A 23,399-nucleotide genomic window follows, 5' to 3' on the forward strand; every position below is an offset into this window, starting at 1 on the left:
TGCTAGAAATGTTTTTAAAGATTTATGAATAATAACATATACACAAAGAGAGAATTTCAATGAAGGATGAAACAGTAACATTCCAAGATGTTAATAGAAGTTATTTCTAGATTATAATAGTTTTGAGGATTTAATTTTCTTCTCTATGCATCTCTGTTTCCTCTGTTTTTACACTAAAAATATTTTTGTAAATTGAAAGAAATTTAATTTTAAGAAATGCTTCCATACAGCAAGGCTGTCCAACATAAATGTCACATGAGCCACATGACATTTAAATTACCCACATTAGGAAAGGTAAGGGGGTAAGATTAATATTTTAGTAATGCAAAATATTGTGGATAAAATGCTATAATTTCAACATGTAATCAATATAAAGAAATTAAAAGATGTTTACATTTATTTTTCATGCTAAGTCTTTGGACTCCAGTGTGGATTTGTACCACATCTCAGTTCATACCGGCCAGGTATGCACTGCTCGGTAACCACGGCAGGCTAGGGCCTGTCTCTCAGGCAGAGCAGCGTGTTCTAATGCTGTGCTGCTAAGATAGCGTATGTGTGAGTGAAGGTTGTTTACTGTTTGTAAAGTAGGATGTGAACCCATTACATTTCCTTTGATTTAGCCGGGCGTACAGCAGATCCCGTAGTGCTAGATTTGATGACTGCTGTTTTTTTTTAAACATTCTAGAGAATACCAGAAATGTTGGGTCCTCAAAGGTCAATTCAGATCTGGTTCTAGTCTCAGTGCCTGCTGTTAACTGTGTGAGAAACAGGCAGCAGACAGGACAGCTTTCCCTCCTGTCTCTTTCTTCGCTTCCTTATCTCTCCACATATATCCATGGATGTATACAGGTTAAAACAACACTCGCTTTAGAATCACTCAGTCGTACTTAATGGCTGTGTGACTGAGTTTCAGTTTCCTCATCTGCAAAATGGGCACACCACTACTCCCCTCACAGTGTTACAAAGGGGAAATGAGCTGGTGGATGTTAAGCGCTTAGTACAGTGTTGTTCACCTGGCCAGTACTTAGCATGATAACTGATGACATGTTATTGGAGCAGCTCTGAAACAGCATGAGTTTTGTACGTGTCTGCATCTGCTCGTTCGGTGGCTTCATCAGACTGAGAGGCTTTGCGGAAGGGTAGCATTTTTGTGTCCTCTGAGCCTTTATTTACTACACTATGTCCAGGCCCTAAGCCGGATCACATGGGAAGCAGTGGCATTTATTCAGGAATTGGGTTCTGTTGTGTACTTCACGGGGTGCACACCAGGAACTCCACACCTCTGATGTGCGGACAAGTCAAAAGGTGGTCTAAAGGAGGGGCCCTGCTGATGCCCATCAGTGTCTTCATCTCGGAAATGTGTGACAGCTCTGTGCTTCCCTGGCCTCACATTGTAGTTCAGATGACCTTGACAATGGCCAAGATTGTGTTTCATCCAAACAATCCAGTGACACTATTCTCAGAGGACATTGATTTCACAATTTTCTCACACCTCCTCACACAGCTTGTTTCCGCTCTGGCGTCAGTTCTCCCCAAACCCACCTCATTACTATTGGGACTTGTGACACTCAGCCCAGTTCTGTTAGATTTGAGGTGGTGAAGCACAAAAAAGGGCCAGCCAACCTTCCAGCAGATTCTGTAAGAGTCTAGCCCAGGGGCGGTCAAAGTACAATCCACAGTAACAAATACTTTGACCATCAGAACCTTGTGTGTGTATTTTCACACACGCACACACGTATGTAGTCATCCATGTGGATGGATATCTATTTTAAGCTAGAACAAATTCTATGAAACATTGACTTACCTCTGTTATTTACAGTTTATTCAGGTATTTGCCATTATATTTTACTCTTTAAATGCTTACTAAATTATTTCACAACATGGGTCCTGACTTGAATTTTGAAAACACTGAATTAGCACTTTAAACTATGTTACCTGTTTATAGTGTTTATATGGGATTTTTTTTTTCCCTTGGAATAATATTTAGTATTTATTTCTTCTCAAATTCTTTCATATTTTCTGTACTTAACAGGAAGTCTTCATTTCCCCTCGTACCAGGGTTTGTCTTTATAACATTTAGTGAAGCGTTTAGCCCAAGTACATCCCAGGCTTACTGCCTGACACTTGACAGAGTAGAAGAGAAGGAAGTTGGTCTGTACTTGGCTCCGGGCTGATTTCACAAGTCTCCAGTTGGCTGGCTCTGGAGTTCTGAAATTTAGCGTGGATTTCCACATTCCAATTTAGGGGATCTCAGAAATTCTGAACCGAGGTTGAATTCTTTTTTTTTTTTTTTTTTTTTTTTAAGGAGGGTGCAGCTCACAGTGGCCCGTGTGGGGATCGACCCGGCAACCTTGGTGTTCTCAGCACCACGCTCTAACCACTGAGCTAATCGGCAGCCCCTCTTTTTTTTTTTTTAACTTTTAGAAGAACCAACCTTTTCTCAAGCAAAAAAAAAAAAACGCAAAAGCTAGTGATGATGGTTGCTTTTCCCATGCACTTCCTACAAATCCAGAGTTTTTCTAATAGTTCCATCTATTTACTAAAAATTTTGCCTTGGATTTCCCATTGTCCCATTAAATTTAATTTGTCATTAATTTACCCAAATCTCACCCCTCCCGAGCCAGCCCTTCCTCTGGGCTCCACGTGGAGAACTGGCTGGTGGTCTTCTGGTTGTGCGGACTCTGACCTCCATGTCTGGTGTGTTCTGTTCTCTTGCTTTTAGATCTCATCTTCCTTTTGGGTCATCTCCTCGCAGGAGAGCCTTAGCCGCCTTCTGACTGCCCTCCCCACCTTCACTCACTCCTTCCTATGAGCCACCCTTCCCACCACTGAGTCTGGAGACTGCGCATTGGACTGTCACACTCCTTTCCAGGTCCTTTGATTGTTCCCTACTTCTTACTGAATAAATGCCAGACTTCTCAGCTCGTCACAGTCTGGCTTTAGCGTGCTTCTCACCAATGGTGACATTTCTGACTGCCCGTGACACCCTCCTACCTCCAGTGATGCTGTTCGTCTCTGGCCTGCGCATCAGACGCTCTGGTCGCTTCTGTGTTGTATCGAAAGCTCCCAGAGCAGGCACCCTCTTTACCACCTTATTGGGCTTCCCCCATTAGCTGGCACCTCTGTTTGCATGAGGCTAAGCCCTCAGTCCAGCTGCAGGTAGAGCACTTTCCTAGACAGGTGACATGGCGAGCAATGGCCCGTTCCACTAGAACAATGCATTTGTTCCCAGAGGCTCACATGTGGAAGTGTGGAGGGGCGGAGACTAGATGAAGAGGCCGTCCTGTTTGATGTCATAAGAATACCAGCGCTCTGATGACCATTTGTCTGTTTGCAGCTTTCCTTTCTCACTTTTCCTCCGACCTCTAATTCGAAGGTATCCTCCACTTCAGGTTTCGGGAGAAACTAAGAGGAGCCATCTGCCTTGGCTGCTGGACTCATTAACTTCAAGAAATGTGCCCTGTTTACGTGTCTGGCACATTCCTTTTATTTGGATGGTGGCCAGAGGCAAACAACTCAGCCTAGTGGGCTTCAAAACAAACCCAGAGCTTTGCAAGTACGTGTGCTGTTGTCCAATCGGGTGGACAGTCAGAACCTTCAAGTGTTCTTAATGCATCTGTTTCATTCTATAGAGAAAGCTAATTCCATCTACTCGCATTTGGTGTCGTAGCTTTAGTATTTATTGTGGGAAGATTTTAATAAGGAATGACTAATCTAAGAAAAGTTGGTCTGATGAGGGGCTAAACTAACAAAATGTATTTTGAAAGGAGATAACAGGATTTGCAAATTTTGGTCTTCGTCCAGTAAGACTGAACCCCCCACCCCCAAACCTACGTCCCCAGCAGACAAGGGGATCTATTCTTTGACTAGAAGTTTAAATTGCTGGATTTATAAGTTGTCTTAAAAAATGTGTTCTTTGAGCAGTTTAAAGTGTTACATAGTATTGAGATGAAGTCACCAAACTGCTTAAGACTTTTAACTGTTTATATTTGGGTGACTTGAGTGTATGAATGTATGGTTATGGAGAGAATTAATGCTTTAGTAACACTGTTCCTGAAAGAAAGGCTTTCCTCATAGCCACTAAGAAGACTTAAGTAAATTGTCTTGGGCCTTAAATTTTTTCTTTTTCTTTTGAGCATGTATGGATTTTCTTGGTTTTTGTGTGTTAGGAAATTCGTCTTTTATTGAAAAGGATAGGGACAAGATGTTTTTATTCTATGCCTGTGATGGCTGTATCTTACTCTGAAGACACTAGCGACTCTCTATAATGATGGTGACGTGTATGACCATGGGCTCTGCAGAAGTACGTGAATGTCACTTCCCCAAAGACCTCAGGCGCTCTCCCCAAATGCACAAGAAGTGGACTCACATGCGAAGCAGATGTCCCAGAGCAGAACCCTCCCCCAGACCTCGGGGTTGGGTACTCAGCACACAGTTGGCAGAGTAGTTTTTGACTAGAATAATTTAAAAGGGCAAAAGAGAGACATTGTTTTTCTTGATGCCTTTTTCCTTCAAATGAGGTGAATAAGATACAGAAAATGGACTATCGCTAACTGGTATAATTCAGAGTTTGTCAACAGTTTTACCAGTTTCCCTGGATTTTTAAAGAGAATTACTTGGTGTTTGGGTGAAGTTAATTTGGACCAGTTGCAGCCAGCCTGGCAGCATGCAGTGGGAGCACAGGCTGCTGCGGGGTAGACCAGTGGTTTTTAAGCCAAGCCTGTGTTCACCCACTAGTAATTCTGGAAGGCCTGGTTTGCGCAGCTTCAAAAGCAGGCTTGGTAAGTGATCGCTCAGGCTTTCTGAGTCCATTCTGGTGCCCTGCCTTCATCTCCGACATACGAAAAGGAACATCCTTGGGGCACAGAAGCTCAATGTAACTTGGGAATGAGGTTGTGCTCCTGCCGAAGCTGACCTTTTCAATGTGTAAAAAGCCCTGAAGAGCTACCTTGTGTGTCAGACCAGATTTGCTGCATTCGAGTTGCATGGGCAGGGCCACTATGAATGGTGGGTGGGTTAACTGATGAGGGGCAGGGGGCGGCAGCTGGGCACGGCAGGAAGGCTTTCTCTAGTTTGCACAAAGGTTTTTCTGCCAAGAATCTCACCAGAGGGATGTCTTCTACCTTCTCTGTGCTCAGATACTTTTGTTGTGCATAATGTGAAGAATATGGAGCATCTTTCCTTTCTTGGGTTCTTGCACCTTTTCGGTATTGTCCTTCTGGCCAGGTGGGAGTTTGTCATGATGTCGTCAGAAAGTGGGGCGATGGGAAGGACTGGGAGGCAGGAATGGCGGGGGAAGAGGAAGGAAAGGAAGGCGAGCTGAGGATTTCCTTGTCATATTTGCCCTCTGGATAGGCTCTAACCCACTGTTGCCACTTGTCAAAATTAACCCGCACTTCAAAAGCTCAGTTAGAGACTCACCTGCAATTAGGATTTTCTGAGCCTTACCTTTTCCACACCATGTAATTAGTACATATATTGCCATGATTTCTAGTTAACGCTTTTTTTTTTAAACTTTTTTTTTAAATCACAGGTTCACAGGAAATTGCAAAGATAGCGCAGAGAAATATCACCCAGTTTTCCCCAGTGGTTGTGTTTTATGTAACTACAGTGCAATATGAAAACCGGGACATCGACGTTGGTCCGACATGTGTGTGGTTCTGACATGTTACCACGTGTGTGTTTGTGGCACCAACGCTGCAGTCATGGCACAAAGTCTCCATCACACGGAGGCTCCCTCCTGCGTCCTCTGTACAGCCACACCACACCCCGACCGTCCCTCTTCCCTGAGCCACCTGATCTATCTTTTATCCCTGTAATTTTGTCATTTCCAGGATGTCACACAAGCAGAATCCCATACGATGTGACCTTTGAGATTGGCTTTTTTCATTCGACATAATTTCCTTGAGGCCCATCCATGTGGCTGCATGTCTCAGTAGCTCGTCCCTGGTTATTGCTGAGTTGTATTCCATGGCGGAGGCGCCACAGTTTAGCCATGAACCTGTTGAAGGACAGCTGGGGTCGTTTCCAGTTTGGGGCTTTTGGGAATAAAGCTGCTGTGAATTCCTGCACAGGTTTTTGTGTGGACATAAATTTTCATTTCTCCAGGGTAGATGCCCAGGAGTGAAATTGCTGGGTTCTATGAGAAGTGTGTGTGGTTTTTTAAGAAACTGGACAACTATTTTTCCAGAGTGGCTGTACCGTTTTACATCCCCACCAACAATGTATGAGAGAGAGCTGCATCGTTACCATCATTTGGTATTGTCGCTGTTTTATGTTTTTGCTGTTTTAATAGTTGTGTAGTGATATCAGAGTCTTCATCTGCCTTTTCTTGATGGCTGGTGATCTTGACCATCTTATGTTTCACCTGCTCTCCTGCTGTCTATACATGCTCTTTGGTGAAACATCTCCTAAAGTCTTTTGCTCATTTTCTAACTGGGTTGTTTATCATTTTAACTGTTGAGTTTTGAGCGTTCTTTGTGTATTCTAAATATAAGTCCTTTGTCAGATATGTGGGTGGCAAATATTCTCTCAGGGTCCGTAGCTTTTCAGGCTCCTATATTGTGAGGTTTAGGTCAAGATTCTCATCTTTTTCTTTGCCAATGTATGTCCAGTTGCTGCAACACCATTTGTTGAAAAGGTGTTGACTTGCTTTTGGATCTTTACAGAAACCAATTGGCCATACTTGTGTGGTACCATCTCAGGGTCTCCGTTGTGTTCCATTGATCTCTATGTCTATTCTTTCACCAATACCACATAGTCCTGACTACTGTAACTATATAATAATAAGTCTTGAAATTGGGTAAAGTGATTCCTCCCACTTAATTTTTCACTTTCACAATTATTTTAGCTAATCTAGTGCCTTTCCATGTAAATTTTAGATTAATCATATCTATGTCCATGAAAGATCTTGCTGGGATTTTATAGAAATTCTGTGAGACCTGTATATTAATTTGGAGAGAATTAATATCATTACTACGTTGAAGCTTCCAATCCATGAACATGGTATGTCCTCCATTTATTAGATCTTTAATTTTTTTCATCAACTTTTTGTAGTTTTCGGCATACACATCATATACATGTTTTTTTACATTATACCAAAATGTGTCTCTCTTTTTTGTAATTGTTAGTAGTAATTACATTTGAAATTTTAGTTTCTACATGTTCATTGCTCGTATATAGAAAGACTAATGACTTTTGTGGGTTGATTTTATATCTGGTGACCTTGCTGAGTTCACTTGAATTCTAGGAGGGTTTTTTTGGTTGGTTTGTTTGTTGGGGGCAGGGGAGGAGTTGGTAGTTTTTTTGGCATTTTCTACATAGACCATCATTTCATCTACAAAAAGGCTTAGTCTTGTTTTTTTCTCTGATCTGTATTATATTTCTTTTCTTTACCTTACTACACTGTCAGCACTTCCAGTACCATCTTGAATAGCAGAGATAAAAGTGGACATTCCTGTCTTACTCCCAGTCTTAGAGGGAGAGCATTCAGTCTTTCACCATTAATTATGATGTTAGCTGTAGGGTTTTGTGCCAGTGTTTTGGTTTTTTTTTAATCAAGTTAAGGAACTTCTCTATTCCCAGTTTTCTGAGCATTTTTATCATGAATGGGTATTAATTTTTTTACTTCACAGTCTGTCTCTCTAGCCAAATTCTGAATTTCTGTAGATGAGACACTGCTTCATAAATGTTTTGTTTTCCTCCAGAGCCTAGCTTGGTACTTTGCCCCAAGGAGGCATTGAACATGTGTTGGTGGGTCAGTAGGACTGGACATGTCACTGATAACAGATGAGCGTGGCTCCTGATGAGGGAACTTCCAGGGACGTCCTTAACTAGATAGCCCTAGTCCACCATGTCTGGAGGAGAGATTGCAGCTACTCTCTTTGGTCACTGTTACCATTCAAGCCAGTGGTTCAAGGCAGAAATGGAAGTGACAAGCTCCAAACTGATGCTACAGCGGTGATATGAAAAAGGCCCCGGGTGCTGGGAATGGGGAAACGTTTTAGGATAACTGCCTAAAAGCCAGTGAGTTGTACACTGTAAATGGGGGGATTATATGTTGTGTGACTGATAGTCCAGTGAAGCTGGGTTGTTTGTTTGTTTAAGAAAGTGCCAAGTGGGCAGAGATGTCCTGCTGCTCTCTGTGCCGGGGACCATCATTCTGGGTCCCCCAGCCTGCTCTGTGCCCAGGAAGTCTTTTCCAGATAGGGCCCCCCTGTTCTTTGCTCACCCCAGGATCGGTGGTGCCCTCAGGAGAACTCAGGAACAAACGCCCGTAGATATGTGCTGCTAATTTGAAGCCCTAATCTGAGAATGGCTCCATAGATGAGACCACTATCACCAGGACAGGCTGGGTTGTTCCTAAGGCTGATTCCGTGTAGACTGTTTGTCCATCCCCTTGACCTTGTCTGTGAAGTAAGAAAAAGGCAGAAAACACCCACTTTATTTTTAACCTTGAGGAAATAAGCAAAAGAATGAAGGGTCGTTTCTCATCATCACAGACAATGGTTGTATTAAATTTAGCTCGGGCTCCCCCAGCTCCTGTGTCAGTGGGCGGCCACTGGTCTGAGTCACATTTTAGTCTTTTCCTGTCTCATACCACAACTGCCTGTGTTTGCATGTTCTCCACTCGTTTTTGATTGGGACATGCAATCGTATTCTGGTATTAAGTAGCTGTCTGATTTCAGTGATAACGGCAGTACTAGTAGTGGTGGTGGTTTTCAAACATTGTCTCTGACGTGGTTCAGGTTCATTTTCCAACATTTGTTTTGCCAGTTTTTTGCCACTTCTTCTCCCATTCATTTGTGTCCCTTCCTAGATCTTTCCACATGATTGACAACAAAAGGCAAACCTGTGTGTGGTGTGTATACACATGTCTCAGTACGGTCGTGTTCCTAGGAATTGAGACATTTGTGCCCTGACCAGATGAACCAAGAGGCCGATTCCGGTTACAAACTTGGTAGCTTGTGAGTTTCCTGCTGTATGACAGCCAGTGCCCATATTGAGGTTCTCCATTGTGCTTTAGTCTTCGGAGCACAATGAAATCCTTCTTTCTTTCTTTTATTTCCCAGGGCTCAAAGGTTCTTGTTGATGCACGAGACAAGCTCGGGATCCCGTGGCAGTATTCTGAGAACGAAAAGCATGCGATGTTCCTCATGGCCTTTGAGAACAAAGCAGGACTGCCTGTGGAGCCGGCCACCTTCCAGCTGTACGTCCCTGCTCTGAGCGCGCTTTGGAGGGACTCTGGCATCCGGGAAGCCTTCAGCCGGAGGAGTGAGTTTCAGCTGGTGAGTGAGCCCTCTTCCTGGGACACGTGACTGTGTCCCACATGACTCATTTGGACCTTTGTAGGATGGCCTTAACAATACAGGCAAGCTGGAAATTGCTTTAAGTCCTAAAATTCTACAACAAAAATGTACCACAAGAGTAAATTAAGCTGCCTGAAGATTCAAGAGGGAGCAAAATTAACTTACTCAAGCTAGGTAAATGTTTTTGTTCAGGAATATGAAGGATTCTTAAAATATTAAAGACCTTACACCGGTCTTTAATATTTTAAGAATCCTTAAGGAGCTCAAATTTTTTTAGATCTTGTTCATTGTAGGAAATTAATGCTTCCTTAAAACAGTTTTCCAGCTTGCAATGTACAGATTCTGCCTTTCAAGACACGAATGTTTTTAGATCAATATCTTTGAAGCTAAGCTGAATCCTCTGCAGGTTGTTTCCTTCAGATCCTTCCTTTCATTTTAAGGTCTGAAAGTTCCAAAAAGCCTAGTCTTCTTTGTCATTTAGATTCATTTAGGATATGAGTCTATACCCAGAAAAGTCTGGATGTGGCCCCTGGAGAGTCGGGCAGGCTGCACAGAAGCCGCATCCCATAGCAGGCTTTCGTGTGCAAGTAGCAGAATTGCTGACTTGAGCGGCTTCAGTGAGAAAGGAGCCTGATGGCCAGGCCCTGGCGAAGTCTGGGATAGAGGCTGAGCAGGGGCTTAGGTGCCATTAGAACTTCTCTGGGCTTGATCATCATTGGTCTGGCTGCCCCTGTGGTCGGGAAGTGGCAACAATAGCAAGGAGGGGATGGCACGGTGACCAGGGACATACTGCGCAGGGGTGGTTAGGCTCGGTAAACTCGACACCACATCCCACCCCTGGAGCAGGCACGCAGGCTGCATGGTGGGGAGGTGGGCGCGGTAGCAGCCGTGTGCCATGTGGCCATGTGCCCCGCCAAGCAGCTTGGAATGGCCTGTAAGCAGAGGAAACCCTGGAAGGGTTAAAGCACCAAAATACCAGATCTGGTGTGCAGTTTCTCCAGAGCTCACTGTCAGTGCACAAGGAGGATGGAAGGTAGGTGAGGCTGAGGCATAGGCCAGATGGTGGGCTCTTCCAGAGTCCAGTTAAGAGACCGTGAGAACCTGAACCAGGGCAGAAGTGGTTTTGAGACTGACCTCATGACTTACCGCTACTGGATTTTTTTTGCACAGCTGTTTTCCTCATCTGGTTAATTGTCAATTTCATCATCGTACTTCCCTCCAAACATGCCGTGTGAGCTGGCTTGGAAAATCAGTAGGCACAGAATTGACTGAATCAGTGTAGCCAGTTTTTGCTTTTCATAATGTTCTCTTGAAGTGGTGGCCGATCGGCTACATTTAACAACATTGTTAGTATAGGTTAGGGGTGTCTTTTCTTCTCAGGATTAGACAGTTATCCTGGGAGTTTGTACCTCTGTTAGAGTCATCACTTGACTTCCTCTTGCCCGATTATGAACCAAACATTTACTGGTTCCAATGTTGGGGAGTCTTTGCATGGGGGCAGGGGTTTGGACACACGTAGGGGGTGTGAGCACCTTTTCCTCACCTCTGATACTTTTTGCTTCACACTTCTTGGGTGTTAAAGAAAATTCACTGAATTGTGAATCATTTTTTGTATCTCTTCGATTTTTATTTGAAAGTGGCAGCAGAAGAAGGGGTTTTCTTGAAAATGTCTTCATGTCCCTTTGGAGATGGAGTCGGAGACCCAGTTCAGAGAACTTTATGTTGATAGCACAGTGTTTCTTAATATCTGGAAGTCCAAGTGAGTCTGCTATTACACAGATTGTTTTTCTTGTCATGTTTAAAGGAATTGGGTCTTTGTAACATTACCCAAGATTGCTAAGAAAGGCTGGATTATCAGCTTGATTTGACATGGAGAGGAACGCTACCCCACGCTGTGTGCAGGCGCTGCTGCCTTAGAACCAAATGAGGGCAAAGCTTGAGGAGGAAAATCGGCCTGCGGCTCACTCCGGGACTTGCTACCTGGAAAAGAACCGCTGGGGTTAGCATCCCAGCTCCTAACATAAAATCCTATGTGTTGTGCTCAGTTTCTGTGATGTCTGGGGCTTCAGGACGACTCTGGGTCAGTCGCATTAGCTCACAGGCTCCATCTGTGTTGGCAGAATTGCCTGGTCGCCGTCTGCCCCCCATCCCTCACCCCGGTGGGTGTGGGCTTTTTCAGGGCTGTGGAAACATGGTTTACACGCTCTCAGGCTTGGAATGCTTCTTTGGTAAAGCTCTGGCATAAAGTCGTACCCCAAACTCCTTTGCGTTCCTGAAACAAACATCAGCTTATGCTGTGTGGTAGTTACATCTTTTTTCAGAAAAGAAAGAGCCAATCGCTTTTCAAAAAGGCTTGATACCACAGGTTAACATTCCTTTGGAAACTTGCCCTTGCTTTTGCTGGTATTATTTTAATTGAATTTCAAAGTACTTTCCCCGAGCTTTCTCAGTAAGCTTTTCAGACACTAGAGGGCTGGGCTGAATGGAAGATGAGGTGATTTGTAGCTACAGTAACTTTTTGTAACTTTCTTTGAGGCCACAAGAAACAAAGTGACATATACTGAACCCAGTTTTGTGCATTTTCTGTGCCCGGTACCATGTCCTCTTAAGAAAGAAACCCCCTCTAATGGTTTGGCAGTTACTTTCAGCTATTCCAGGAACAGTTTCATGGTAGCTGGGTGATCAGGAATAAGACCTGAAGTAGCAGCATGCCTGGCAGACGCAAGCTCTGTCCATGGGCTGTTTGGGGTAACGAAGAGGCTTCCACTGTCTCTGAAGGCTCTGCTACGACTAGTCGTCTCTGCCCCTCTGAGTTTGACCCAGGCCGCCTGGCATTAGTTGTAAGCCTTTGCCTCTTTTCTCTGCTATTGAGATACCCTGTGGACTTGGCTTTTAACAGTACTGCAATCTAAGAATTTAGATGAGAGGAGGACAGGAGAACCCCAGGAAGTGTGATGAGGACAGTGCCTTCAACCTCTAATGTTTCTGGTACAGTTTGGAAGGTTTCAGAGAATCTTTCTACTTGGGAACGATGGTGGTCCCCTGCTGCTTGGAGCAGATGGAAGTATTCCTGGGTGTCTGCACTAGTGCTGTGACATTTGGTTGCATGTGGTGGAAAGCCCAGCGCGGCAGTGGTTGTTTTTGTCCTTCTCATGAAAGAGGTGCAGAGGTGGCCAGTGCAGGGGTGATAGGGTGGGTCTCTGTGCAGACCCTGCCCAGGTGGTCCTGTTGCTTGGCTCCTTCTCAGGCTTGGCCCTGACTGCGTCCCAAACAGAAGAAGGAGGGTACGGAAGAAGTCACCCTCTTCTTTTTAGGGCGACTTCCTGCGAGCACCATCCACAATCCTGGTGAATCTCAGCGGCTGGAACAAGGTCACGTGGCCGCACCTACAGGGAGGCTGTTAAATGTGCTTCTCGGCCGGCCAGTTGTCACAGAGGAGAAGCTGGCAGGGCCCTTCTGCCCGAGATGACGGGGACGGGTCAGTGCTTAGCGGGGAGCCTCTAGGAAGGGCAAAGATGGGTTTGTAAGTTATTTTAACTCTTTTTACATGTAAGGAGACACTTAACGGCAGCACATAATATAATCTGTGAGAGTCCTCAGAACTGCGTTTTCAGTCTTCTGTGTCTTTTTAAATTTTATATGGAATTCAGTCATTCAGCAAATATTTGTGGAGCAGCCACCATGTGTCAGGCACTCTTACAAATCCTGGGGAAGTAGCAGCCAACAAACCAAACACAAACCCGTGCCTGTGTGGAGCTGACTTTCTGACAAGGGGAGACAGACCAGTCAATACGTTAATAGGAGAGTGTGTGTGCGCACGTGTGCATATATACAAGCATATATGTATATTCTGTGTGTGAGGGAACTCAGAGACTGTGGACAGAGAGGAGTCTAGGCTGATAAATAGGCTGCATACTGTTTAAGCCTGTGTTTGGCGTCCCCGAGTGGCATCTGCGAAAGCTCTGCAGGAGGTGGGAGAGCAGGCTGTGTAGGTGTCCTGGGGCAGAGGGAAGATGGTCTAGCCCGGAGAGGAACACGTGCAAAGGGCTGTGGTGGGAGTAAGCTTACTGTGCCAGAGCGCAGCAGGAGGCCAGTGTGAGACGGAGCCGAGTGAACAGACGGGGCGGGAGGGGATGAGCTTCTAGAGCAGAGCGAGGGGCCGTGGGGAGGGCTGAGCTTTTGGCAGAAGAGTGATTTGTGCTCAGGAGGACCGCTGTGGCAGCACTGTTAGCAATTGAAACAGGGAGGCTTTTGCAGTGATTGAGGTGACAGGTGATGGTGGCTCATTCACATCAGTGTGACACTGATGGAGGCGATGAGAAGTGCTCAGGTCTGTATGTCTTAGAATCGGAGAGGAACGTGGGGGTCATCTCGTCTCACTGCCCATCCAGCTTAACGATGCCCTTGGCGTCGGCCCTGCTCGCTGATACGGAGCCCAGGATTTTATTTTATATTTTAAAATCAGAACACTGGAGGAGAGTCCACTTCTCTTTGTGAGTGGTTTCCAGGCTGTCTCTGTGTGTCTGGAACCAGCCCCTGGAGTGTGAGGCCTCGGGAGGGAAACCCTGTGTTCCTGGCATCAGCCATCTCAGTGGGTCTGGTGTCTTTCTTCCCGAGATCCGTGCTCTGTCCAGGGCACACAGTTCAGACCACACATCCCCGTCTCTGCGGAGATCAGGTACCTTCATTTCCTTCAGGTCTTACCCTTAGGAATGTGGAGGGAAAGGTTGCAGCAGTTTAGAGAGGACCTCCCCCTCTTCACCCTGTTGAAGCTCAGTCCCATTCTGAGCTGTTTGGGGACGAGCTGTGTGCTAAAGTCTCAATTAGTATTTAATGGGGTTTAATTAGTGGGAACTGAAGTCAGGAAGTAGTTCCAGTTCATGTTCCTTTCGCGTGTACTTTCTCATACCGGCTGGGAGGACCCCCACCGCCCTCAGCCGCGCTTCTTTCATTCCTCTTACATTTGTACCAGCCGGTAGGCCAAACCTCCATGATGATTGGTTCTTTTCAGATGTTTATTAGCCATTTATATTGATTCTTTTGAGAACTGCTGTTGACATCCTGTGCTTCTGTTTTTCTGTTGGGAACAAGTTTTTCTTGATTTGTACTAGTCTATCGTCAGGCGCTCATTTTTTCTAATTCTTTTTACAAAACCTTTTATTTAAAGTAATTACAGATTCATAGGAGTTGCAAAGACAGTACAGAAAGGTCCCTTGCATCCTTCACCCAGTTTCCCCCATAGTTACGTCGTACATGAAAACCACGAAATTGACGGCAGTACGACGTGTGTGTGGTTCTGTCCCATGTTTCACGTGTGTAGGTCTGTGTAGCCAGCACTGCTGTACAGACACAGAACTGTCCCTGCAGAGCTCGCCCTCCTGCTACCCTGCTACGGTCACAGCCCCTCCTTCTTCTGGCACCCTCATCCCCGAGCCACTAATCTGCACTCCATCTCGAAAATTCTATCATCGGGAAATACTGTGCACATGGAATCGGATAGTATGTGACCTGCTGAGGTTGGCGTTTGTCACTCATCACAGCGCCCCTGAGATCCCTCCCGGCTGGGTCTCCCTGGTGTGGTGGCGCCCCGTCAGCTAGTTTCAGTTCATACTCGTTCCATGTACACCTTGTCTATGTAGTAGACGTGCATACGCACACATGTACATGCACGTACGCGAAGACCCGTCATTGTTATCTTAGAGTGGAGCTTGGCAATGTAAGAAACCAGTGAGTAATTTCTAGAGAGAATGGAGTTCTAGTTCAGATACTAGAAATCGGAGATTCTCTTAATTTTGGTTTGGTACTGTGTATGTGCAAATTTTTAACCTTTCAAACTAAATTGCCTTCATAGTATGATAGATACATGGGGGAAATCTCAGCCTTCTTAAAACTTAGTGTTAAAGTTGGAGGGACTTGAGATTTTCACTAACCAAAGCCCCTATTTGATATTGAGACAATTTGCCTAAAGTGAGGAAGTTAGCGGATGGCGGGCCCAGCCAAATTAGAATGCAGAGAACTTCGTTGTCCGCGGCTTGTTTGGGTCCTGATCCCAGTCTGGAAGGGGCGACACTTAGTTTTCCTCTGGGGTGGCTCTTGCCTGAGGACACAGAAGCAGGAAGCTGAGGTATTTGCTATTCTTGGATGAGGGCTGGTGAGAAACTTACGTGTTCCTGCCTCTGAGCGCGGTCTTTCCCCTTCGTTTCATTAATCATGAGTAGTATTATGTACTCACAGACCTCTGAAAATCTACTCCTTTAGAGAAAAAATGAAGTGTTATGCATTTTAACATAGATCCTTGTGGAAAACGTTGCTATAAAGCTTTATGTCTGGAGGATTTGTAAGCCAGTGACATAATGCCCCAGGGTGGAAATGTGATATATTTTATAGTAGAGTTAATAATGGAATATTTTACATGACAACAAGGCCAGAAATACAAAAAGAAAAGAAGAATGGATTTAACTGAGTAAACATGTTTAGCTTTTGTCTGTCAAAAGTCAGCATAAAGGAAATTAAGAAGGCAAATGACAAATTGGGGGGGGGGGGATCGCAACATATAATGAAGGTATTCTTAGTATGTTAAAAGAGTGTGTGAAATAATTGAGGCCTGCACGATAGGGCGCTTATGAATCAATAAATGAAGAACTTATCCCCAGAAGTTAAGTGAGTAAAAGAAGAAACACGATCACCAGCCTTGCTACCAATCATGGAAATGCAAATTAAAGCCAGAATGAGGGAACGTGTTGTCAGTCAGACTGGTAACGATTATAAAGAGTGACGCCCTGGGCTGACTAGGTCATAGGAAATAGGTGCCATCATACATAGTTGGCAGGAGCGTAACGTGATTCAGTTTCTCAGTTTGTGTCACAACGTAGTGTTACATCCTCTGGCAGTAAATCTTTTGCCAAGGAATTTCTCCTAAAGCAATATTTGTAATATTTCCAGCTTCTAGTTACAGTGGACTAATTATCCAGAGACTGATGCTGAAAATAATTTTAAATGCTAGATAAAATGTTAAAAATATTTACGAAAGCATCTAAATGCTGACAAGATCATAAAGAATCCCCAGGCCAAACCCTAAGTGAGAGACAGCCTCGAGAGATAAGCAGAACCCTAGGAGCTATCTTTCCCCGAGACATTTGGTGATCTGAACCACAAACCTGAGCTATAATTTTTGACAGAGTCTTCAGGGTCTCAAAAGAAGATAGAAATTTAAGATTGCCAAAGCTGAGGAATCTGATAGGAGACTCCTCTGTAATGAGCCGGGACCTCAGAGTGTGGGAAGGAACCAAAAGTAAACCCACAGCAGGGGGAGAGTAGAGAGCAGTACCTGGCTGCAGAGCCTGGGCTAGCAAGGGGGAGGCAAAAGAAAACCCACCTGTGGGCTGGCTCCCCTGGGGACTTGTCACCCAGATGCACAAGAGGAATCCAAGAACCCCCAACGCTGTGAATTCAGTTCTAAGTGATGCCCGACAGTAGTGTATGCAAGTTCCTGGTAGAAGCAAATGGTAACCCTCTGGAAAAAATACTTTGATCCTAAATGTTGGAGATTCCCCACAAATGATGTTTTTAAGGACTGGGACATCACAGCGATAGCCAAAGTCACAAGGCAACAAAACAGAATGCCTAGAATTGAAAGAAACAACAGACAGCAGAAACAAATTCAGTCTTTAGATATTGGACTTATCAGACACAGATTTTAAAACAACTATACTTCATGTGTTTAAAAAAATAAAAATTAAATATCTTCAGGAAAAACGGGAAACTGTTACTAATAAAAGTGACATAATATATTTTAAAAGAACAAACCAGAACTTCTAGAATTAAAAAGCACAAAAACCAAAATTAACTCAAGGGGTACATTAGGCAGTAGTTTGAACACAATAAAAGAGAGTATTAATGAACTAGAAGAAATGTTGGAAGAAAGTATTAAGAATGTAGAAGAAAAAAAAAAGAATGTAGAAGAGAGAGACAAAAACGGAAAATATGAAAGATAGGTTGACAGGGATGGTAGATTAAAAGAGACAATCTAATGTACATTTAAGCAAGAGTTACAGAAAAATAGAAGACTGGGGCAGAGACAATATTTGAAGAGCTAACAACTGGTAAAACATACCAGGCCACAGAACCAAGAATCCCAGTGAATTCCATGCAAGATTAATAAAAAGGAACCTATAACTAGACATGACATAGTGAAACCACAGAAAACCAAAGGCTGAAAAGTCTTAAAAGCAGCCGCAGAAAAAGGTAGAGATGATCTTTCAGGGTGTGACAGTTTGACAGCGTTCTTCCCGAAAGCAACAACAGAAGCCACAAAGAGTGACTCCCTTGAGGTGGTGCCTGTGAGAGTGAGTCCGGAATTCTGTAAAACTGAGGCAGTACAGAGACGTTTTCAGACAGAGTGAGAGGTAGGTGGGCATCAGCAAATCCTCACAAAGGAACACAGGGACTACAGTTCCGGCATGAGGGAAGTGATTCCAGAAGAGGGTTTGAAGCTTAAAAAAAACGAAGACTACTTTATCACTTTTTTCTTCTGTTGGTCATGCTTTTGGCGTCAAATCTGAGAATTCATTGCCAAACCCTAGGTCAAGAGGATTTACCCCTCTGTTTTCTTCTTATATTTAGGTGGTTCTCTTACAGGTTGTTGATTCGTTTTGAGTTAATTTTTGACTGTGGAATGAGGTTGGGGTCCAGCTTCATTCTTCTGCGTGTGGACACTCAGTTGTTCCAGCACCATTTGTTGACCGTCTGTTCCTTCCTCGTTGAATGGTCTTGGCACCCTTGTTGAAAAGCAATTGGTCATGCATGTGTGAGTTTATTTCTGGACTCTCGATTCTCTTCAGTTAGTCTATATGTCTATCCTTAATGGCAGTAGCACACAATTTTGATTACTGTAGCTTTGTAGTAAGTTTTGAAATCAGGAAGTGTGAATTTTCCAGCTTTGTTTTATTTTTCTCGATGTGGTTTTGATTTGCATTCCCCTGAGGATTGATGATGTCAAGCTGCTTTTGAACAAGAATAAAGTGGGAGGGACGTGATCTTCTCAGAGGTCAGCAAACTATGGCCCGCAGGCTAACTTTCATGTGGGTGATTTTTGTTTTGGACCCCTAGCTAAGAATGTTTCTTACATTTTTTAAAGGCTTGGGAAAAAAAGAATATGCAATAAAGACAACTGTATGTGGGTCACAAAGCCTACAATATTTACCAGCTGGACCTCTACAGAAAACGTTTGCTAAGCCTTCTCTAATAAAGGGGATATTAAGATTATTTTTTTAAAAAAATCTTTACTAACCAATACAGTGGAGGTATTGGTGCAGAGTTAGGTAAATAAATTGGCGGAACCACCTAGAGAAAGATGAAATTGGACTCCTATACATTACACACCTCATTTCAAATGAATGATAGACACTTAAATATGAAAAACAGAACTTTGTATCTTTTAGGCAGTAATATAGAAAAGTCTTCATGATCTTGGTACAGAGAAGAATTTCTGAAGTCATTAAAAGTGCAAATGCAAAAGGAAAAGTTTAATAATTTGACCACCATCAAATTAGGAACTTTTGTTCATCCAAGGACAGCACCAGGTTCTGTAACCTACAAAGGAGAAGTGTCCGGAATATTTAAAGCACTTGCACAAGTTCGCAAGAAGCAGGCAGTTCAGTGGAACAGTGGGTTACAGGCTTGAGCAGCATTACTGAGAGGAGGAAATGATTTTATTATGTGCGCACCAGATTTGCACAAATGAAAATCTGTAACAGTTCCAAGAGCTGGCAAGCACATGGAGGAGCAGGAACCCCACCCGCCCTGGTGCCGGCGGGAGTGTAAAGTGGTACACCCGGTTTAGAAACCAGAAGGGGAAACCACCCGAGTGTCCCTCAGCAGTGACACGGGACAATCCGTGGTCTTTGTTCCTGAGGACTGCAGTGCAAACGAGCAGAGGGACCGCTCCCCACACCCAGTACTGAGATGCTGACCCAGAGAAGGCAGACATGAAAGGACAGGGCACTGTGCTTTCGTCCACATGACACATGCGTACCGGGTGATGGCATCACCATCCGTAGGCGATAAGGCTACAAGGAGAAGCTCCATGTCGGCACCAGTATCAGCATAAGGGCGGCTTCCAGAAGTCAGCGTGTTAGGAGGCACGTGAAGTGCTGGCCGTGGGCCCTTTTAGGCCTTGGTGGTGGCTGTTTTCTCAGTTCAATTGTACATTTATCCTTTATGCACATTTCTTATCTTAGGCTGTAATTTACAATAAGAAGAAGAACTTGAAAGGGAGAATATGATAAGATGAATATGCAAAGATTATTTATAAAGGATGTCGGTGGTATTGCTTATAAAAGCAAAAACAAAAGGAAATAATCTAAATGGCCTCCAGTAGGTATGGGTTGAGTAAATTGGAATATAGACCACACTTCACGCTGCTGTTAGAAGAGCTAACAGAAAGTTCTGTGTGTGTTGACATGGAAAGTCCCTCACACATCAGGTGGGAACAGGCTCAGAGGCAGCACGTGCGTGTGTGTGTCTGTCTGTCTGTCTGTCTGTTTAGGAGAAAATATATCCCCTGAACTACTCAGTTATCTTCCTTTTCTATATATGTTTATAGTTGAAAACCCATTTTAAAAATTATTTTTATTTTCATTGCGGTAGGAGCGTGTATAACTTTTATTCACGGCAGGGTGTGTGCTCTGTTCCTGATGCCGTTTAGTTGGGGCGTCTGAAGACCTACCTGGTGGAGGGATGCGCTGCCTCCCTGTGGGACCCATCACATTGGAATGAGCAGTTCTGGTTGGGACTTGTTTTAAGGAGGCTTTGATCTCATCCCTTAAGCAGTAGTCCATGTAAAAGAACTCAGTTTGGCTGTGGTCTACTGCAGGGGTGTTTGGCGTCATTCTGGGGCACTTAGCAAACGCCCCAGAGCTCATTTCTGAGCTGTGCTTCCCCAGCCGTGTAATGGGACGGGCCTGGATGTCTCACAGACAGTTCGTGTCTCAAGCCAAATGTGACTGTCCTTTGAGTCCTGGCTTCACACCTCATTGCGCTTGAGCCAAGGAGGTCAGTGCCTTCCTTCTGCAGTCACCAGTGCTTTTCAGGTGCCTGTCACTCCCCAGCCCCCTGGGGCCTCCTTGGTTTGCTTCCGACTGAGTGTTGCATGAGGTTGTCTAAGCCAGGCTCTGCTGTCAGCTTGCTGATCCAGCCACCTTCTCTTTCATCTCTCTCCTTTTCATTCTCCTTCACAGTTCTCATATTTCAAATATTTTTGTCCTTTCACTCTCTTCCGGGATACCTTTCTCCACCCAGTTTGAGCCCATGGGTTTGCATTCCTGCCCTTTGCTGGTGTCATGGCAGCTGTGGCACTTGGAGGGATGCTCTAGCCAGAAGACCGCAGCTGGCGGCACTGCCCAGAGCTTGTCTGGGTGGAGCTGGGGGCAGCGTGGGGGGCGGGGGAAGGGGGGCTGCAGGGTGGGAGCCAGCAGTCCTGCTTTATCCTCCGCCACTAACTTCAGGGGCCTGCACCCGGCCTCCGGGCCCGCATTTCCTCATCAGTGAAGGAAGAGCCATCCTACCAGCCTCCCAGGTGTGCTGTCCAACATAAGACTGTCTGTGGACGTGCTCTGAGGCAGAAGCACCAGGCCCAGGAAAGGCACAGAGCTGTCGCCAAGGTAACAGTCCTTAAACAGCCTGCCGCGCTGGCGTGATTGGTCATAAGGGAATTCTCTGCGTTTTAGCCCTGGAGGTTTTTATTCACACCTCTTCTGATAGAACGTGTCTTCAAAATTTGTCACATACTCCCCTGTCCTTTAAATGCAGAATATTTTATTTTTAGAAAGAACTTTAACAGCTTTGTTGAGGTGTAATTGACACAATAAACTGCACATATCTAAAGTGTATGATTTGGTAAGTGTGAACATATGTATATACCATGAGACCCTTACCACAATCAAGATAATACAAGCATGGGATGGTAACGTGTGTGTGTTATCATCTCGTCTCTGTGTGTGTGTGTGTGTGTGTGTGTGTTCTCTGTTGTGTTTTGGAGTTGTGAAGTTGCCACAGAAGTGATTTGGAGATAAGTCACAATGTTATGACTGTTTCTTTAAAAGAGCCATCACTAATAAGAATGCCAGTGAAGGTGCATGAGTCACACGACAGCCCTGGGCCCTACACTGCACATGTGTGTACTAGGAACCCAGCAGCCATCACGCTTAGCTGTGGACCTCTGCTGCAGTGGCCCCCCAGGTAACCTTGTTCCGCAGTCTCTGGTGGGAGCCCCCATCTCTGCATGGATTGTCCCCTAGGTATTTCATGCCTGGCTAGTGCTGAGAGTCCTTGATTAACCTCTGAGGCCCCTCCCACTCCTGACAGGCTTTGAAAGGCAGGCTCCTCCCCCTCTAATAGGCAGGACTGAGCAGTCGATGTTTTTCCTGAGAATACCTCCCACTTAGAAAGGCTGTCCGGTTATGACACAGGCGGGCCGTTTGTTTCCAGGGTTCTCAGAAGGACGCAGACCAAGCGGGTCTGCTGCTCTGCCATGTCTGTTAGTGGAGCTGGCACAGACTTCTGCTCAGCTCTCTCAGACACAGGCGCAACGGTTCCCTGAACTCTGGTGACTAAGAGGAATCGGGAAGCACAGCTCTATTTTCAGGTTCTTTCTCCTCCTCTGTGCTATTCTTGACCCACTCTTTATCTTCCATAACTTCCTACTTACATCCTAGTCTTCCAAGACACTTCAGGCTGGCTCTGTCTCATTCCATCAACATACATGGTAATATTTAACCCAAAACAAGATTGTAAAATAAAGAAGAAGCCATGTACTAACTCCAGGAAAGGGATAACTTGATCAAGCCTGTTACAATAAAACTTAATACCCAAGAAACTAGTTACCATGGTTACCTTTGGAGAGGACAGCTGGGTAAGTGGGAGAAAATTTTCTTCAGTGCCCCCCCCTTTTTAATTTCGTATTATACACATACATTATCTAGTCAAAAACTTTAAAATGTCAGTAATTCATAATAGAGTGGCAATATTTCATAACATAATAAAAAGTCCAAATTATATAAGACAAGCATATTACCACCAAACTTAAAAGGGCTGTCAGTATATGGACTCCAACAGTTCACACCGTTTTTAGAATCTTACTGAGAATAATAATATAAATAGTGACACCCACATATTGAGTGCTTACTATGCCAACCACTGTGCATGTACCATAAACCAAACCCCAAGAAAGAAGTTGGCTCTTTAACGCAGATTTAGCTTCATAACTATGTACAACATTTTCTTTTTTTAAAGCAAAAAACCAAGGGCTTCATACATATTTTTGTTTTTGTAGTTTGGTTTCATTCATATTTGAAAGTGGTTTGTATAAAAAGACAGACAAATGGCTAAGTCTAAAAGGACACCTTGTCACTTTCTTGTCCCCTCATTTCCTGCATGACTGTCTTCTTTTGTGTTGAGTTGATTTTCTATAGTGAAATGTTTAAACTCCTTTATCATTTCCCTTTGTGTATCAAAAAAAGATTGGCAGAGCGTATAAAAAACACATGGTCCAGCTATATCCTGTCTACAGGAGACTCACTATAAACCCAAAGGCACAAATAGATTGAAAGTGAAAGGATGGAAGAACATATTCCATGTAAATAGTAACCAGAAGAGAATAGCGGTGGCTATACTAATATCAAAGTAGACTTTAAATCACAAAAGGTTATAAGAAACAAAGAAAGACACTGCATATTAATAAAAGGTTCGATACTACAAGAAGATATAACAGTTATAAACATTCATGTACCTCATGACAGACCATCAAAACATATGATGCGAAAGCTGAGAGAATCACAGGGAGAAAATGTTCTACCACAATACTTGGAGTCTTCAATACCCACTCTCAATAATAGATAGAACAGTCAGACAGAAGATTAATGAAACAGGACGTAACACAATAAAGCAGCTAGACTAACAGACATGCAGAGCACCACCCAAAAGCAGTATACACGTTCTTCTCAAGTGCAGGTGGGACATTGCCCAGGATAGACCAGATGTGAGGCCACAGAGGAAGTCTCAATAGATTTAAAAAGATGTCGGACACAGTGTCTT

The 23,399-nt window shown here is 44.2% G+C and overlaps 1 protein-coding gene across 2 annotated transcripts in view; it reads left to right on the top strand.

Annotated features, from left to right (window-relative positions):
• Positions 1–23,399, top strand: part of GNA12 (G protein subunit alpha 12) — a 75,870-nt gene that overhangs the window by 30,660 nt on the left and 21,811 nt on the right. Inside the window, exon 2 of one of the 2 annotated variants that reach the window (XM_019757537.3) lies at positions 9,072–9,287. The exons of the other annotated variant lie outside the window; for it this stretch is intronic. Within the exon in view, the coding sequence (XP_019613096.2) occupies positions 9,072–9,287 (216 nt within the window). The remainder of the gene's footprint in view (positions 1–9,071; positions 9,288–23,399) is intronic. 2 annotated transcript variants of the gene reach the window in all.

The sequence above is a fragment of the Rhinolophus sinicus genome, chromosome 5 (assembly GCF_057876585.1).
Source record: "Rhinolophus sinicus isolate RSI-liver-muscle chromosome 5, RSI-T2T, whole genome shotgun sequence".
NCBI classification, from domain to species: Eukaryota; Metazoa; Chordata; class Mammalia; order Chiroptera; family Rhinolophidae; genus Rhinolophus; species Rhinolophus sinicus.